Source organism: Ranitomeya variabilis, chromosome 4, assembly GCF_051348905.1.
Source record: "Ranitomeya variabilis isolate aRanVar5 chromosome 4, aRanVar5.hap1, whole genome shotgun sequence".
NCBI classification, from domain to species: domain Eukaryota; kingdom Metazoa; phylum Chordata; class Amphibia; order Anura; family Dendrobatidae; genus Ranitomeya; species Ranitomeya variabilis.
In genome coordinates this window covers 710543416-710563019 of record NC_135235.1, presented here as the reverse complement: position 1 = coordinate 710563019, position 19604 = coordinate 710543416, and the positions used below count along the sequence as shown (strand labels likewise).

The following is a 19604-nucleotide window of genomic DNA, read 5'->3' as shown; positions in this document are numbered from 1 at the left end:
ATGCCCCATGAGATGCTCCACACATTATGCCCCATGAGATGCTCCACACATTATGCCCCATGAGATGCTCCACACATTATGCCCCATGAGATGCTCCACACATTATGCCCCATGAGATGCTCCACACATTATGCCCCATGAGATGCTCCACACATTATGCCCCATGAGAAGAGGGCGGTGCGCACACTAACTACGTCATCGTGCCCTCTGACCTGAACAGTTACAGCCAGAGGATGGAAGACAGAGCGGCCTGCAGCGGTGGAACGGGGAGAGGTGAATATCGCGCAATGCTCATCTCCCCCGTCATACTCACCTGCTCCCGGCACGGTCCCTGGCAGCTTCTCACTGTCATATGGTCTCCAGGAGCCGGCAGCGTCTTCCTATGTTCAGAGGTCACGTACCGCTCATTAAAGTAATGAATATGTGTCCATATTCATTACTTTAATGAGCGGTACCACGTGACCGCTGAACACAGGAAGAGCTGCCCGGAGACCATTGGACATGCAGGGACCCCGCCAGGAGCAGGTGAGTATGTGATAGCCGCCGCTCCCTCTCCCCTGCCAACCCCCCCACCGACAATGACTCGAGTATAAGCCGAGAGGGTCACTTTCAGCCCAAAAAAGTGGGCTGAAAATCTCGGCTTATGCTCGAGTATATACGGTATGTACAACACTCTAGAAGGGTGTGTATAAGGGCATATAGGTGCTGGTGGTACTATATATGGGGAAAACCTGGTGACAGGTTCCCTTTAAGAAACCTATGGAACTAGGTTAAAATTAGCATTTTTTTGGATGATGAAAAACTTGTAATTTAAATATTGATGATGGCTGAACTGAAGGTGGTCTGTGTCGCTTCATAAGTTTAAGGCCGGGGTCACACTAGCGTAGAATACGGACGAGTGCTATGTGAGAAAACATTGCATAGCACTCAGACCAGTGTTAATCTATGGGGCAGATCACATCTGTGATTATTTTTTCATGCCGAATCAGCATACGAGTACAATCGCAGCATATATACCTGACAGGGGCCCATACATTCTGATATCATCAGTAATATATACCTGACAGGGGCCCATACATTCTGATATCATCAGTAATATATACCCGACAGGGGCCCATACATTCTGATATCATCAGTAATATATATCTGACAGGAGCCCATACATTCTGATATCATCAGTAATATACACCTGACAGGGGCCCATACATTCTGATATCATCAGTAATATATACCTGACAGGGGCCCATACATTCTGATACCATCAATAATATATATACCTAACAGGAGCCCATACATTCTGATACCATCAATATATATACCTGATAGGAGCCCATACATTCTGATATCATCGCTAATATAGACTGTACGGGCTCCTGTCAGGTGTTTATCTACAGTAATATACACCTGACAGGAATCCGTACAGTCTACATCTACAATAATATATACAGGACAGGAGCCTGTACAGTCTGTATCTACAATTATATATACCTGACAGGAGCCTGTACAGTCTGTATCTACAATTATATATACCTGACAGGAGCCCGTACAGTCTATATCTACAATAATATATACCTGACAGGAGCCCATACAGTCTATATCTATAATAATATGTACCTGACAGGAGCCCGTACAGTCTATATCTACAATAATATATACCTGACAGGAGCCCGTACAGTCTATATCTACAATAATATATACCTGACAGGAGTCCGTACAGTCTATATCTACAATAATATATACCCGACAGGAGTCCGTACAGTCTGTATCTACAATAATATATACCTGACAGGAGTCCGTACAGTCTATATCTACAATAATATATACCTGACAGGAGCCCGTACAGTCTATATCTACAATAATATGTACCTGACAGGAGTCCATAAATAATAAATACCTGACAGGAGTCCATACAGTCTGTATCTACAATAATATATACCTGACAGGAGCCCGTATAGTCTGCATCTACAATAATATATACCTGACAGGAGCCCGTACAGTCTATATCTACAATAATATATACCTGACAGGAGCCCGTACAGTCTGTATCTACAATAATATATACCTGACAGGAGTCCGTACAGTCTATATCTACAATAATATATATCTGACAGGAGCCCGTACAGTCTGTATCTACAATAATATATATCTGACAGGAGTCCGTACAGTCTGTATCTACAATAATATGTACCTGACAGGAGCTCATACAGTCTGTATCTACAATAATATATACCTGACAGGAGCCCATACAGTCTATATCTATAATAATATGTACCTGACAGGAGCCCGTACAGTCTATATCTACAATAATATATACCCGACAGGAGTCCGTACAGTCTGTATCTACAATAATATATACCTGACAGGAGTCCGTACAGTCTATATCTACAATAATATATACCTGACAGGAGCCCGTACAGTCTATATCTACAATAATATGTACCTGACAGGAGTCCATAAATAATAAATACCTGACAGGAGCCCGTACAGTCTGTATCTACAATAATATATACCTGACAGGAGCACGTACAGTCTATATCTACAATAATATATACCTGACAGGAGCCTGTACAGTCTGTATCTACAATAATATATACCTGACAGGAGCCCGTATAGTCTGCATCTACAATAATATATACCTGACAGGAGCACGTACAGTCTATATCTACAATAATATATACCTGACAGGAGCCCGTACAGTCGGTATCTACAATAATATACACCTGACAGGAGCCTGTACCGTCTGTATCTACAATAATATATACCTGACAGGAGCCCGTACAGTCTGTATCTACAATAATATATACCTGACAGGAGCCCGTACAGTTTATACCTACGGTAATATATACCTGACAGGAGCCCATACATTCGGATATCATCTCTAATTTATACCTGACAGGGGCCCATACATTCTGATATCATCACTAATATATACCTGACAGGGGCCCATACATTCTGATATCATCACTACTGTAATATATACCTCACAGGCCCATACATTCTGATATCATCTATATATATATATATATAATTGTCTAAGGGTTTTTCCGTCTGTCTTTCTGTCTGTCTTTCTGTCTGTCCTGGAAATCCCGCGTCTCTGATTGGTCGAGGCCGCCGGGCCTCGACCAATCAGCGACGGGCACAGCATGGCGACGATGATGTCATAATGGAAATCCCGCGTCTCTGATTGGTCGAGGCCTGGCGGCCTCGACCAATCAGCGACGGGCACAGTATCGACGTAGATGTCATAATGGTTGCCATGGCAACGATGATGTCATAAAGGTTGCCTCGACCAATCAGCGACGGGCACAGTCTGCCGCGAATTCTGGAATCATCATTGTCCATATACTACGGGGACATGCATATTCTAGAATACCCGATGCGTTAGAATCGGGCCACAATCTAGTCACTAATATATACCTAACAGGAGCCCATACATTCTGATACCATCAATATATATACCTGATAGGAGTCCATACATTCTGATATCATCGCTAATATAGACTGTACGGGCTCCTGTCAGGTGTATATCTACAGTAATATACACCTGACAGGAGTCCGTACAGTCTACATCTACAATAATATATACCGGACAGGAGCCTGTACAGTCTGTATCTACAATTATAGATACCTGACAGGAGCCCATACAGTCTATATCTACAGTAATATATACCTGACAGGAGTCCGTACAGTCTATATCTACAATAATATATACCTGACAGGAGCCCATACAGTCTATATCTACAGTAATATATACCTGACAGGAGCCCGTACAGTCTACATCTACAATAATATATACCGGACAGGAGCCTGTACAGTCTGTATCTACAATTATATATACCTGACAGGAGCCCATACAGTCTATATCTACAGTAATATATACCTGACAGGAGTCCGTACAGTCTATATCTACAATAATATATACCTGACAGGAGCCCGTACAGTCTATATCTACAATAATATATACCTGACAGGAGCCCGTACAGTCTATATCTACAATAATATATACCTGACAGGAGCCTGTACAGTCTATATCTACAGTAATATATACCTGACAGGAGTCCGTACAGTCTGTATCTACAATAATATATACCTGACAGGAGCCCATACAGTCTATATCTACAATAATATGTACCTGACAGGAGCTCATACAGTCTGTATCTACAATAATATATACCTGACAGGAGCCCGTACAGTCTGTATCTACAATAATATATACCTGACAGGAGCCTGTACAGTCTATATCTACAATAATATATACCTGACAGGAGCCTGTACAGTCTGTATCTACAATAATATATACCTGACAGGAGCCTGTACAGTCTATATCTACAATAATATATACCTGACAGGAGCCCGTACAGTCTATATCTACAATAATATATACCTGACAGGAGCCTGTACAGTCTATATCTACAGTAATATATACCTGACAGGAGTCCGTACAGTCTGTATCTACAATAATATATACCTGACAGGAGCCCATACAGTCTATATCTACAATAATATGTACCTGACAGGAGCTCATACAGTCTGTATCTACAATAATATATACCTGACAGGAGCCCGTACAGTCTGTATCTACAATAATATATACCTGACAGGAGCCTGTACAGTCTATATCTACAATAATATATACCTGACAGGAGCCTGTACAGTCTGTATCTACAATAATATATACCTGACAGGAGCCTGTACAGTCTATCTACAATAATATATACCTGACAGGAGCCCATACAGTCTGTATCTACAATAATATATACCTGACAGGAGCCCATACAGTCTGTATCTACAATAATAATCAAATCAAATCAAATCAAAGAAGCTTTATTGGCAGGACCAAATACACATCAGTTTTGCTAAAGCAGGTGTATAAAGGCAATAGGAGTAGGGACTGTGGGGATGTTGGGTAGGAGCTGTAGGGGAGGTGGATGGGGGCAGATCCATTGTGGGGGCTATAGTCCATGGCACAGGGGAGGTGGATGGGGGCAGATCCAGGGTGGGGGCTATAGTCCATGGCATAGGGGAGGTGGATGGGGGCAGATCCAGGGTGGGGGCTATAGTCCATGGCATAGGGAAGGTGGATGGGGGCAGATCCATTGTGGGGGCTATAGTCCATGGCATCATAGTTCTCTTTCTCGCTGACAGGAGCCCGTACAGTCTGTATCTACAATAATATATACCTGACAGGAGCCCGTACCGTCTGTATCTACAATAATATATACCTGACAGGAGTCCGTACAGTCTATATCTACAATAATATATATCTGACAGGAGCCCATACAGTCTGTATCTACAATAATATATACCTGACAGGAGCCAATACAGTCTATATCTACAATAATATATACCTGACAGGAGCCCGCACAGTCTATATCTACAGTAATATATACCTGACTGGAGCCCGCACCGTCTGTATCTACAATAATATATACCTGACAGGAGCCCGTATAGTCTGCATCTACAATAATATATACCTGACAGGAGTCCGTACAGTCTATATCTACAATAATATATATCTGACAGGAGCCCGTACAGTCTGTATCTACAATAATATATACCTGACAGGAGCCAATACAGTCTATATCTACAATAATATATACCTGACAGGAGCCTGTACAGTCTCTATCTACAATAATATATACCTGACAGGAGCCCCTACAGTCTATATCTACAATAATATACACCTGACAGGAGTCCGCACAGTCTATATCTACAATAATATATACCTGACAGGAGCCCGCACAGTCTGTATCTACAATAATATATATCTGACAGGAGCCCATACAGTCTATATCTACAATAATATATACCTGACAGGAGCCCGTACAGTCTGTATATACAATAATATATACCTGACAGGAGCCTGTACAGTCTGTATCTACAATAATATACACCTGACAGGAGTCCGTACAGTCTATATCTACAATAATATACATCTGACAGGAGCCCGTACAGTCTATATCTACAATAATATATACCTGACAGGAGCCCGTACAGTCTATATCTACAATAATATATACCTGACAGGAGCCCGTACAGTCTATATCTACAATAATATATACCTGACAGGAGCCCGTACAGTCTGTATATACAATAATATATACCTGACAGGAGCCTGTACAGTCTGTATCTACAATAATATATACCTGACAGGAGCCCGTACAGTCTATATCTACAATAATATATACCTGACAGGAGCCCGCACAGTCTGTATCTACAATAATATATACCTGACAGGAGCCCGTACAGTCTGTATCTACAATAATATACACCTGACAGGAGTCCGTACAGTCTATATCTACAATAATATACATCTGACAGGAGCCCGTACAGTCTATATCTACAATAATATATACCTGACAGGAGCCCGTACAGTCTATATCTACAATAATATATACCTGACAGGAGCCCGTACAGTCTATATCTACAATAATATATACCTGACAGGAGCCCGTACGGTCTGTATATACAATAATATATACCTGACAGGAGCCTGTACAGTCTGTATCTACAATAATATATACCTGACAGGAGCCCGTACAGTCTGTATATACAATAATATATACCTGACAGGAGCCTGTACAGTCTGTATCTACAATAATATATACCTGACAGGAGCCCATACAGTCTATATCTACAATAATATACACCTGACAGGAGTCCGTACAGTCTGTATCTACAATAATATATACCTGACAGGAGCCCGTACAGTCTATACCTACAATAATATATACCTGACAGGAGCCTGTACCGTCTGTATCTACAATAATATATACCTGACAGGAGCCCGTACAGTCTATATCTACAATAATATATACCTGACAGGAGCCCGTACAGTCTGTATCTACAATAATATATACCTGACAGGAGCCCATACAGTCTGTATCTACAATAATATATACCTGACAGGAGCCCATACAGTCTGTATCTACAATAATATATACCTGACAGGAGCCCGTACAGTCTATACCTACAATAATATATACCTGACAGGAGCCTGTACCGTCTGTATCTACAATAATATATACCTGACAGGAGCCCATACAATCTATATCTACAATAATATATACCTGACAGGAGCCCGTACAGTCTGTATCTACAATAATATATACCTGACAGGAGCCTGTACAGTCTATATCTACAATAATATATACCTGACAGGAGCCCGTACAGTCTGTATCTACAATAATATATACCTGACAGGAGCCCGTACAGTCTGTATCTACAATAATATATACCTGACAGGAGCCCGTACAGTCTGTATCTACAATAATATATACCTGACAGGAGCCTGTACAGTCTGTATCTACAATAATATATACCTGACAGGAGCCCATACAGTCTATATCTACAATAATATACACCTGACAGGAGCCCATACAGTCTGTATCTACAATAATATATACCTGACAGGAGCCCGTACAGTCTATATCTACAATAATATATACCTGACAGGAGCCCACACAGTCTGTATCTACAATAATATATACCTGACAGGAGCCTGTACAGTCTGTATCTACAATAATATACACCTGACAGGAGTCCGTACAGTCTATATCTACAATAATATACATCTGACAGGAGCCCGTACAGTCTATATCTACAATAATATATACCTGACAGGAGCCCGTACGGTCTGTATATACAATAATATATACCTGACAGGAGCCTGTACAGTCTGTATCTACAATAATATACACCTGACAGGAGTCCGTACAGTCTGTATCTACAATAATATATACCTGACAGGAGCCCGTACAGTCTATACCTACAATAATATATACCTGACAGGAGCCTGTACCGTCTGTATCTACAATAATATATACCTGACAGGAGCCCGTACAGTCTATATCTACAATAATATATACCTGACAGGAGCCCGTACAGTCTGTATCTACAATAATATATACCTGACAGGAGCCCATACAGTCTGTATCTACAATAATATATACCTGACAGGAGCCCATACAGTCTGTATCTACAATAATATATACCTGACAGGAGCCCGTACAGTCTATACCTACAATAATATATACCTGACAGGAGCCTGTACCGTCTGTATCTACAATAATATATACCTGACAGGAGCCCATACAATCTATATCTACAATAATATATACCTGACAGGAGCCCGTACAGTCTGTATCTACAATAATATATACCTGACAGGAGCCTGTACAGTCTATATCTACAATAATATATACCTGACAGGAGCCCGTACAGTCTGTATCTACAATAATATATACCTGACAGGAGCCCGTACAGTCTGTATCTACAATAATATATACCTGACAGGAGCCCGTACAGTCTGTATCTACAATAATATATACCTGACAGGAGCCTGTACAGTCTGTATCTACAATAATATATACCTGACAGGAGCCCATACAGTCTATATCTACAATAATATACACCTGACAGGAGCCCATACAGTCTGTATCTACAATAATATATACCTGACAGGAGCCCGTACAGTCTATATCTACAATAATATATACCTGACAGGAGCCCACACAGTCTGTATCTACAATAATATATACCTGACAGGAGCCTGTACAGTCTGTATCTACAATAATATACACCTGACAGGAGTCCGTACAGTCTATATCTACAATAATATACATCTGACAGGAGCCCGTACAGTCTATATCTACAATAATATATACCTGACAGGAGCCCGTACGGTCTGTATATACAATAATATATACCTGACAGGAGCCTGTACAGTCTGTATCTACAATAATATATACCTGACAGGAGCCCGTACAGTCTGTATATACAATAATATATACCTGACAGGAGCCTGTACAGTCTGTATCTACAATAATATATACCTGACAGGAGCCCATACAGTCTATATCTACAATAATATACACCTGACAGGAGCCCATACAGTCTGTATCTACAATAATATATACCTGACAGGAGCCCGTACAGTCTATACCTACAATAATATATACCTGACAGGAGCCTGTACCGTCTGTATCTACAATAATATATACCTGACAGGAGCCCGTACAGTCTATATCTACAATAATATATACCTGACAGGAGCCCGTACAGTCTGTATCTACAATAATATATACCTGACAGGAGCCCATACAGTCTGTATCTACAATAATATATACCTGACAGGAGCCCATACAGTCTGTATCTACAATAATATATACCTGACAGGAGCCCGTACAGTCTATACCTACAATAATATATACCTGACAGGAGCCTGTACCGTCTGTATCTACAATAATATATACCTGCCAGGAGCCCGTACAATCTATATCTACAATAATATATACCTGACAGGAGCCCGTACAGTCTATATCTACAATAATATATACCTGACAGGAGCCCGTACAGTCTGTATCTACAATAATATATACCTGACAGGAGCCCGTACAGTCTATATCTACAATAATATATACCTGACAGGGGCCCGTACAGTCTGTATCTACAATAATATATACCTGACAGGAGCCCGTACAGTCTGTATCTACAATAATATATACCTGACAGGAGCCCGTACAGTCTATATCTACAATAATATATACCTGACAGGGGCCCGTACAGTCTGTATCTACAATAATATATACCTGACAGGAGCCCGTACAGTCTATATATACAATAATATATACCTGACAGGAGCCCGTACAGTCTATATCTACAATAATATATACCTGACAGGGGCCCGTACAGTCTGTATCTACAATAATATATACCTGACAGGGGCCCGTACAGTCTATATCTACAATAATATATACCTGACAGGAGCCCGTACAGTCTGTATCTACAATAATATATACCTGACAGGAGCCCGTACAGTCTAGTGTCTTCACCAGTGAGCCGGCTAGACTGTATGGGCTGCAGTCAGGACCTGGCAGGAGCCCATATATTCTGCTGGCATTAATAATTTATATCTTGAAGGAGCACATACATTCTAGTGTCACATATTTACTGTAGTCATGGAACCTGGAAGGAGCCCATAAAGTCTGCTATGTTCAGGAATATATACCTGGAAGGAGCCCATACAGTCTAGGCTCAACCCATAATGGGGGCAAGAAAGGGGCCCTGTACTAGGAGAACAATCCGTTCCCTCACTTCCTGTCTTCCATAGTTGGGTCGTATGTATCTATTACAGGAAACAGAATAAAAATGTTATGATTCTTATAAAGTGGCAACAAAAACATCAAGAGTCTTAGTGCAGAAGGGGTTAATGTCCCCGCGCTCAGTAATGGGGAATCTCCAGCACCTACCTCCACCTGCAGAGCCGCACTCCACATATACGGCTGCTCTGTGCGCACAGGACCTGTGATGAGGTCACAGGAGGGGAGGAGTCAGAGGTCACGTGATCAGGGGCCTCAGGGAATGAGATCCGCAGTGCAGACCCTACATAATAATAATAATCTTTATTTATATAGCGCCAACATATTCCGCAGCGCTTTACAGTTTAACAGTTTCAAACACAACAGTCATAGGTAACAATGTTAACAATACAGTAATAAAGCAAAATAAGACTACCCTGCTCGTGAGAGCTTACAATCTACAATGAGGTGGGGGAGATACAAAGTACAGGTGTGTATTTACAATGATGGTCCAGCCATCTTCAGGGGGTGGGGGTAGATGAGATAGTGAATGGGCTACACACACACACAAACATAAAATGACTGATTAGGGAACGTGATAGGCCGCTCTGAACAAATGAGTTTTGAGTGAGCGCCTAAAGCTATGCAAATTGTTGATGGTCCTAATATCTTGGGGTAGAGCATTCCAGAGGATTGGCGCAGCACGGGAGAAGTCTTGGAGTCGGGAGTGGGAGGTACGGATCAGTGCAGAGGTTAGTTGAAAGTCGTTTGCAGAGCGCAGCGGTCGGCTAGGCCGATAGACAGAAATGAGGGAGGAGATGTAAGGGGGTGCCGCACTGTGGAGAGCTTTGTGGGTGAGAACAAGTACTTTGAATTGTATCCTGTAATGAATGGGCAGCCAGTGTAATGACTGGCGAAGAGCGGACACGTCCGAGTAACGATTAGCCAGATGGACGACCCTGGCTGCTGCATTAAGGATAGACTGGAGAGGGGAAAGTCGCGTGAGGGGGAGGCCAATTAATAGAGAGTTGCAGTAGTCCAGGCGGGAGTGGATTAGGGCGACAGTGAGAGTTTTTGTTGTCTCCATGGTGAGAAAAGGGCGGATTCTAGAGATGTTCTTTAGGTGTAAGCGGCATGAACGGGCAAGAGATTGTATGTGGGAGGTGAAGGAGAGATCAGAGTCAAACATGACACCCAGACAGCGTGCCTGCTGCCTAGGTGTTATTATGGTGCCACCCACGGAGAGGGAAATGTCAGATTTAGGGAGGTTAGTAGAAGGCGGGAGCAGAAGAAGTTCAGTTTTGGAGAGGTTGAGCTTCAGATAGAGAGCGGACATGATGTTAGAGACTGCAGACAGACAGTCAGTGGCGTTCTGTAGTACAGCGGGGGTAAGGTCAGGGGATGACGTGTATAGTTGTGTCATCAGCGTAAAGATGGTACTGAAAGCCAAATCTGCTGATGGTCTGTCCAATTGGGGCTGTGTAGAGGGAGAAGAGAAGGGGGCCAAGGACTGAGCCCTGAGGTACCCCGACAGTGAGAGGAAGAGGAGATGAAGTGGAGCCGGAGAACAGAACACTGAAGGAGCGGTCAGAAAGATAGGAAAGCCAGGAGATAGCAGTGTCCTTAATGCATAGAGACTGGAGCCTAGAGAGTAGGAGAGGGTGGTCAACAGTGTCGAAAGCTGCAGAAAGGTCAAGGAGAATGAGCAGAGAGTGGTCACCGTTACATTTTGCTGTCAGAAGGTCATTGGTCACCTTGATGAGTGCAGATTCTGTTGAATGTAGGGGGCGGAAGCCGGACTGTGAAGGGTCTAGGAGGGAATACATGGAAACTTCTCCTCAGTCAGTGACATTCCCGCCATTATTCCCCTCACTACTGGCACAATTACCCCGCGCCGCCTTTTCTACACAGTGTTATGTGTGGAATGTAACGTGTGATTTCTCTGGAGACAAATAGACCCCACACATGAGGGAATTATTACCAGTTACCGGACGTCTACTATATGGCGACATGATTGTGCTATCGACTCCACACCAGGAGCTAAAATGCCGAAATCTCGCTTATTTATCCCCTTCCAGTGTCCGGCTAAGAGCTCACTTCCACTTGCGAGAATAAAAACGGTCTGTAATCTGGGCCGAAAAAAAGGGATGAAAAGTATGCGTTTGTCATGCAAGTTCAATGCGACTTTTTAATGGCACCATCCGTTTTACATCCGTATGACATCCGTTTTTTTCTCTGCAACTATTTTTATACAGTCATTTACAGGACTATTTACAGTGTTCTATGCTACAGAATGGTGAGGTATCCATAAAAAACAGATAGAATACGGATGGTCCATATTCCATGCGTTTTTTTTCTCGCACCGATTGACTTGCATTGGCGAGTGTCGTCCGAGACTCACAGCAATACGAAGCATGCTGCAATTTTTTTCTCAGTCCGATTTCGGCTGAGAAAAAAATCGCAAATGAAAAGACACCTATTAAATAACATTGGTCCGAGTGCAATCCGATTTTTTATGGGATTGCACTCGTCCGTTTTCCTCGCAAGTGGAAATGAGCCCTAAGGGTCATATACAGCCATGCACCTCTCCAGTCGCTGTGGGGGTTTTTGTTAGTAGGATGGAGGGCGGCGTCTATGCTTGGAACTCAGAGAGATTAATAAAATCACAGTTCACCTTCCCTATCCTTTACCCCTTATACCTGACCTGTTTAGCCAATTATCTGGAGATAAATGGTTTTACAGACTGAACGTGAGAGGGGCATATAACCTTATACGTATACCCCATGGTGACGAATGGAAGACCGCACACAATACACCAGAGGGGCAGATTGAACATTTGATGCTGCCATTCGGGTTAACAATGCGTCGGCAGTCAATGAAAATGTCATTAATTATATTTTTTTCTCACCGATTGGTAGATTTGTGATAATTTTCCTGGATGATATATTGAGTTCCTCACGTACACTGGAGGAGCATGGTGAGCATGTCAGACAGGTTCTCCAGGTTCTACGCGACAACTATTTATTTGCTAACCTGGAGAAATGTCAATTTGTGGTACAGCAGGTCCAGGTCTCAGGACATTTGGCTTCTGCATTGGGGTTTCAGATGGACCCCATTAAGGTCCAAGCAGTCCTTGATTGCTTCTAACCAAGTAACCTGAAAGCGTTACAGAGATTTCGTGTAGTCGAGATTCTGAGGAACAAACAAGCGAAAAATAGGGTCTTATCTGATAACAAGATATAGTGAAAATGGAGGAATATTACAGTCACCTGATAGAGTGGCACCTTAGCAACATGTTCAATGCATAAATCAGCTGCTGCAGGACACGGGGCCAAAGATCAAGCAGAATAGTTGTTCCGGGTATAAGGGCTTGTTCACACTGTCCTTTTTTCCCTGCAGATTTTTCAGGTCCTGATTTGGGAAAACCGCAGTGCCAAACCACGGTGGGTTTCACTGCGGTTTTCTGTCCTTTTTCTAATGCGGATTCCACTGCGGGTTTCCAGCTGCACTTTCCTATTGGTGCAGGTGGAAACCCGCTGCGGAATCCGCAGAAAGAATTGACATGCTACTTCTTTTTTTCCGCAGAAAATCCGCGCGGATTTTCAAGCCGAAAAAAGGAAAGTGGGCACAGCGGTTTTGGTTTTCCATAGGGTTACATTGTACTGTACCCTGCATGGAAAACGTCTGCGGATCCGCAGCTGCAAATCCGCTGCGGATCCGCAGCAAAAACCGCAGCGTGTGAACATAGCCTAATGTGTCTGTACCTGCACTGCTGATGAAGACTATCAGATATGGAGATTTCCTTAAAAACATTTCAACGCGTTTCAAAGTCACGCAGGACCTCTTCCTCAGGACAAAACCTGATAGCAGATGAACATGTCAAGCTTGGAACGTTTTACATGCAGTCTTTTTAAAAAAAAAAAAAAAAAAAAAAGCCAAACAAAGCACGATATGTCAAAGTTCATGAGAAAGTCCTTCAAACAAAGAAAAATTATGGTTCATGAATAGTGATGAGCGAATATACTCGTTACTCGAGATTTCTCGAGCATGCTCGGGGATCCTCCGAGTATTTTTTAGTACTCGGATAGTTAGTTTTTCTTGCCGCAGCTGAATGATTGACATCTGTGACCAGCATAAGTACATGTGGGGATACCCTAGCAACCAGGCAACCCCCACATGTACTTATGCTGGCTAACAGATGTAAATCATTCAGCTGCGGCAAGAAAAACGAAATCTTCGAGTACTAAAAATACTCGGAGGACCCCCGAGCATGCTCGAGAAATCTCGAGTAACGAGTATATTCACAAACCACTATTCATGAAATAAACAAAAAACATTTACATACACTAATTATATTAAAAAGTACTTATGAATTAAGTGAGGTCACCTAAAAGAATGAATAAACATGTATGTGATATGAATGAGAAAGTTCTTGCCAGTAAATAAATCATTTATAAATGGTGTTATTGAGTTGTGTCAGTAGTTTCCTATATGAGATGTGACCTGGTGTTCTGTAAGTTTCTGAAGTCACAGGTATAGTGGTGTAAAGCTGGGCACCACTACTGAACTTGGTGGATCAGCATTGGACTGAAAAAATAGGATTATTGGAAAAGAATCCATTTAACCAGAAGACAAATACGTAACCCAATGGTTAACTAGATGGGTATTTCCTGAACGAACTACAGATAGTGCTTTGGAATGGTGCCCGGGCTGCCCCTGCAAGACTTTCACACTTGGGTGCCCCTCAGGCGGTCTGATTTGGTGGGTTGGGTCAATCTGGGTCTGATTTTGTAGGCGGGGTAAATCTAGGTCCGATTTTGTGGGCGGGGTAAATCTAGGTCCGATTTGGTGGGCGGGGTCACTTTGGGTCCGATTCGGTGGGCGCGGTCACTCTGGGTCCGATTCGGTGGGCGGGGTCACTCGGTCCGATTCGGTGGGCGGGGTCACTCTGGGTCCGATTCGGTGGGCGGGGTCACTCTGGGTCCGATTCGGTGGGCGGGGTCACTCTGGGTCCGATTCGGTGGGCGGGGTCACTCTGGGTCCGATTCGGTGGGCGGGGTCACTCTGGGTCCGATTCGGTGGGCGGAGCCACTCTGGGTCCGATTTGGTGGGCGGGGCACGTCAGGGACCGATTTGGTTAGTTTATTTCCCCAGTGGAGCTGGGTTCAACAAAACCAATTGTCTGTTTAATCAAGCATTCTCTAGAAACCAAGCGATTTTGAATGTATTCCATAGTAGAAGGAGATGAGAATGTAAAGAACCCTCTGCTGCTGTAAAGTCTTGAGCCAGGAGGATTTTCCAGATCCTGCTAGTAGGTAACTATTGCAAAACAATGGGGAGACAAAAAGCGACAAACTAATGGGGAGACAAACTAAATCAACAAGTATTCTCTGATGAAGAAACAAAAAATCTCCAAAAAATCTTTTACAATTTTAAAGAAGCACTTAAAGAAGAACTCCATTTTAATCTGGACGCCCAGTTTCTTGATATTTATTTGAGGGAAAATATTTGCCGCAGGGGGCTTAGAATAACACATGACTCTCCCTTACCTGGGGATCCGACGTTTACAAGTGACTGGAATAATATTTTAGTTTCAATAATTTTTATTTTCAATAACATAGCAATTGAACAACAGTTTCCCTTACAAGGGAGTTCAATAAGTTTAAATCTGAACAATGTGGCAAAACCATACATATATTAACTCAAAATCAAAAATACAAATATGACAAGACAAGAACATAGGGAGACATAAAAGAGGGAAAGTGGGAAGGGAAATGAGATACTGCACTTTATTTCGTGGTAAGCTATAGTATATTTACCAGACAAGGTTGTACTATGTTCCGTTTTATGAGTTCTGCCTCCCACCTCCCCGCACCCCACCCCACTCCGGCTCAACCCCAGTGTTATCAGGATCTCTCACAGGACAATAGAGTCTCAAATAGATAAGGTCAAGGTTTGTTCAAGATTTAAGTTCGCGTTAAAGGCCCCGTCTCACTAAGCGATTTACCAACGATCACGACCAGCGATATGACCTGGCCGTGATCGTTGGTAAGTCGCTGTGTGGTCGCTGGGGAGCTGTCACACAGACCGCTCTCCCCAGCGACCAACGATCAGGGGAACGACTTCGGCATCGTTGAAACTGTCTTCAACGATGCCGAAGTCCCCCTGCAGCACCCGGGTAACCAGGGTAAACATCGGGTTACTAAGCGCAGGGCCGCGCTTAGTAACCCGATGTTTACCCTGGTTACCAAAAAAAACAAACAGTACATACTCGCCTTTCGGTGTCCAGGTCCCTTGCCGTCTGCTTCCTGCTCTGACTGAGCCGCCGTACAGTGAGAGCAGAGTGCAGCGGTGACGTCACTGCTGTGCTCTCACTTCTCACTGTACGGCCGGGAGTCAGTGAGAGCAGGAAGCAGACGGCAAGGGACCTGACGGACATCAGAAGGCGAGTATGTACTGTTTGTTTTTTTTTACATTTACGCTGGTAACCAGGGTAAACATCGGGTTACTAAGCGCGGCCCTGCGCTTAGTAACCCGATGTTTACCCTGGTTACCAGTGAAGACATCGCTGGATCGGTGTCACACACACCGATTCAGCGATGTCAGCGGGGCCTCAACGACCAAAAAAAGGTCCAGGCCATTCCGACACGACCAGCGATCTCGCAGCAGGGGCCTGATCGCTGGTACGTGTCACACATAGCGAGATCGCTATGGAGGTCGCTGTTGCGTCACAAAACTTGTGACTCAGCAGCGATCTCGCTAGCGATCTCGCTATGTGAGACGGGGCCTTAAGATCCATCCACGGTTTCCAAATCTGGTAGAAGGCCTCCCACAGATCTTCCCTAGTCGCATGTATACGTTCATATAAGAGGATTGAATTCATTTTGTCTCTAACTGTCTGGACAGAGAGAAACGACGACCTCCAGCTGGTAGCTATATGTAGCTTAGCAGCCATAAGCAGTTGGCCTATCAGCCTGTGAAATTTATTAGTAAACCCCGGGTATTTGGCTCCCAAGAGGAATGTGGCCGGGTCAGGTTGTATTGCCTTGCCATACATTTTTCCAATTATTAATCCTACTTCCTGCCACATAGCCGAGGCTATCGGACATTCCCACCAAATATGCTTCATATCTCCCACTGCGCCGCATCCTCTAAAGCATTTATCTGAAATGTTGGGGTATATAGCGTGAAGTTTACTTGGAACTTGGTATGTTCTGTGTAAGACCTTAATGGATGTCTCTGCCAAGGAGGCTTGATGACTACCCCTGGAAACTGCGTCACAGCATCGTCTCCAATTTTCCAAAGTTAATTGGATACCCAGATCTTCCTCCCACTGTTTCATGTAATGCAATTTGTCAACTCCATGTGCCGCATTGAGGGATCCATATAGTAGAGAAATAGTTCCCCTTCCCAGTGGGTCATCCATGCATCTCTGTTCAAAGCCAGTCGCACGAAAAGGGATTTTCCGCTGCAGAATCTGTTCTGCGAAATGGAAAACCTGATAGATACGAAAGGTTTCGCTAATGGGTGGATTGTATTTATGGAGGAATTCTTGTCTAGATAATAACATATTAAAGGGTGAGCAGAGGTGTTTTAGAGTAGTAATTCCGTTAACTTTCCACCATGCAAAAGAACGTGGGTCAAGTCCTGGTGGGAACATAGGGTTGCAGAAGAGGGGAGTCAGTGGGGCAGACTCAGATTGGAGTTCAAATTTAAATCTTTCCTTTCTCCAGAGGATCAGGGAATGTGCTGTGAAAGGTGCCGTGAGGTGTAGACCTTTTGGTAATTTTTGTGTGGACCACATAAGGCCCGACAAGGAAAACGGAGGTAAAAGGGACGATTCCAGGTCAACCCATCTCGGAGCACGGTTGGCAGCGCAGGCATTAGTCAATTGGGCTAACTGAGCTGATTTGTAATACAGTGTGAAGTTAGGCATGGAAAGCCCCCCCAATTTTCTATGTATGAACATAGTTTTTTGACGGATTCTAGGTTTTTTCCCCTGCCAAATAAATTTTGAAATCATGGAGTGAACCTCGCGTAGGGTCTCATGGGGCAACGGTATGGGGAGAGAGCGAAATAAGTACAGAAATCTAGGCAAAGAGACCATTTTAATTGCATGTAATCTGCCCAACCAGGTCAATTTCATGGCAGACCATCTAGTTAAGTCAGCTCGGAGATTTTTTATTAATGGGAGATAATTCCACTTAAATAGGGTCGACCTATGAGAGGTGAGGTTGACTCCGAGATAAGTTATATAATGTTCATTTTTTGTAAATTTGAATTGGGAGATAATATTTGTTTGCATGTCCTTAGTGGTGTTAAGGAATAGAGCGTCGGATTTGTCAACATTAATTCTGAGTCCTGAGATCGATTCAAATCTATGTAGGACTGAAAATAAATTTGGGAGAGTGGTGAGTGGGCTGGATAGAGTCAGTAGTAAATCATCCGCAAATAAGCTTGCTTTATATTGTGCGTCAAGCCCCACAGGTCCAAGTATGTTCGGGTTAAGCCTTATTGCCTCAGCCAATGGTTCCATGGCCATGGCAAATAGGGCTGGAGAAAGTGGGCAGCCCTGTCTCGTCCCCCTTTGTATGTTGATAGGAGTAGGTTTAGTTGACGGGAGTTTTAGGTAGGCTGTTGGACTGTCGTACAATAGTTGAAGGCATGAAACAAGGGTGCGAGGGATGCCAAATCTGGTTAGGACCTCAAATAGGTAGGGCCAAGAGACCGAGTCGAAAGCTTTTTCTATGTCTAAAGCTAGTAGTAGTAGGGGTTGTTTATGGTAATTTGCTGAATGTATAATATTTAAATTCCTTCTAATATTGTCGGGACCTTGCCTATTAGGTATGAACCCCACTTGGTCACGGTGGATAAGGGTAGGTAGAAATTTGTTAAGCCTAGTGGTAATGATGGAGGTAAAGAGTTTGAGGTCAACATTTAGTAACGATATAGGTCTATAATTCTTGGGAAGGAGATGGTCTTTCTTTGGCTTTGGGATTACCGTCACATGGGCGATATAGAATTCAGGGGGCATCTGGGTGCCATTTAGTAAAGCATTACAGTAATTTTTAATGTGCGGTGTAAGGATGTTTGTGAGTTTCTTGTAGTATAGTGCCGTGAGGCCATCAGGTCCGGGGGCTTTGTTTTTTTTTAGGTTTTTAATTACTGTAGTAATTTCGTCCTCAGATATTGGTGTATGTAGTTGGTCTATTGAGGAGTTGGGGATTTTAGGTAATTTCAATTCATCTAGGAAGGAGGATAAGGATTGCGGTGAAGATGTCTGTGGGGAGGTATATAGTTTCTGATAGTAATCCCGGAATGTTTCATATACTATATCCGGGTGTGCGGAGATTCTGCCTTTGGAGTCTTTGATGGAGGTGACATTATTTAAGGATTCTTTGCTTCTGAGCCTACGTGCCAACATGCCAGAAGGTTTATTTGCATATTTATAAAAAGTTGACTTAGTCCAAGTTAGCGCTCTCTCTGTTTTGTTTGTAAGAATGGTGTCCAATTGTAGCTTAGTGT

General features: G+C 43.1%; 2 protein-coding genes across 4 annotated transcripts in view; both read right to left on the bottom strand.

Moving 5' to 3' along the window:
* Positions 1-10304, bottom strand: part of LOC143766524 (uncharacterized) — a 69132-nt gene extending 58828 nt beyond the window's left edge. For 2 of the 3 annotated variants that reach the window (XM_077254279.1, XM_077254280.1), the window contains exons 1-2: positions 10251-10302; positions 10010-10126 (exon numbers count right to left, since the gene is read on the bottom strand). In XM_077254279.1, coding sequence (XP_077110394.1) covers positions 10010-10126; positions 10251-10277 — 144 coding nt within the window. In that variant the 5' untranslated portion in view covers positions 10278-10302. Of the gene's footprint in view, positions 1-10009; positions 10127-10250 lie in introns of all 3 variants that reach the window. The other variant, XM_077254281.1, reaches the window with a different exon arrangement.
* The window catches only part of LOC143766498 (uncharacterized), an 831863-nt gene that overhangs the window by 769121 nt on the left and 43138 nt on the right, over positions 1-19604 (bottom strand). The window lies entirely within an intron of this gene.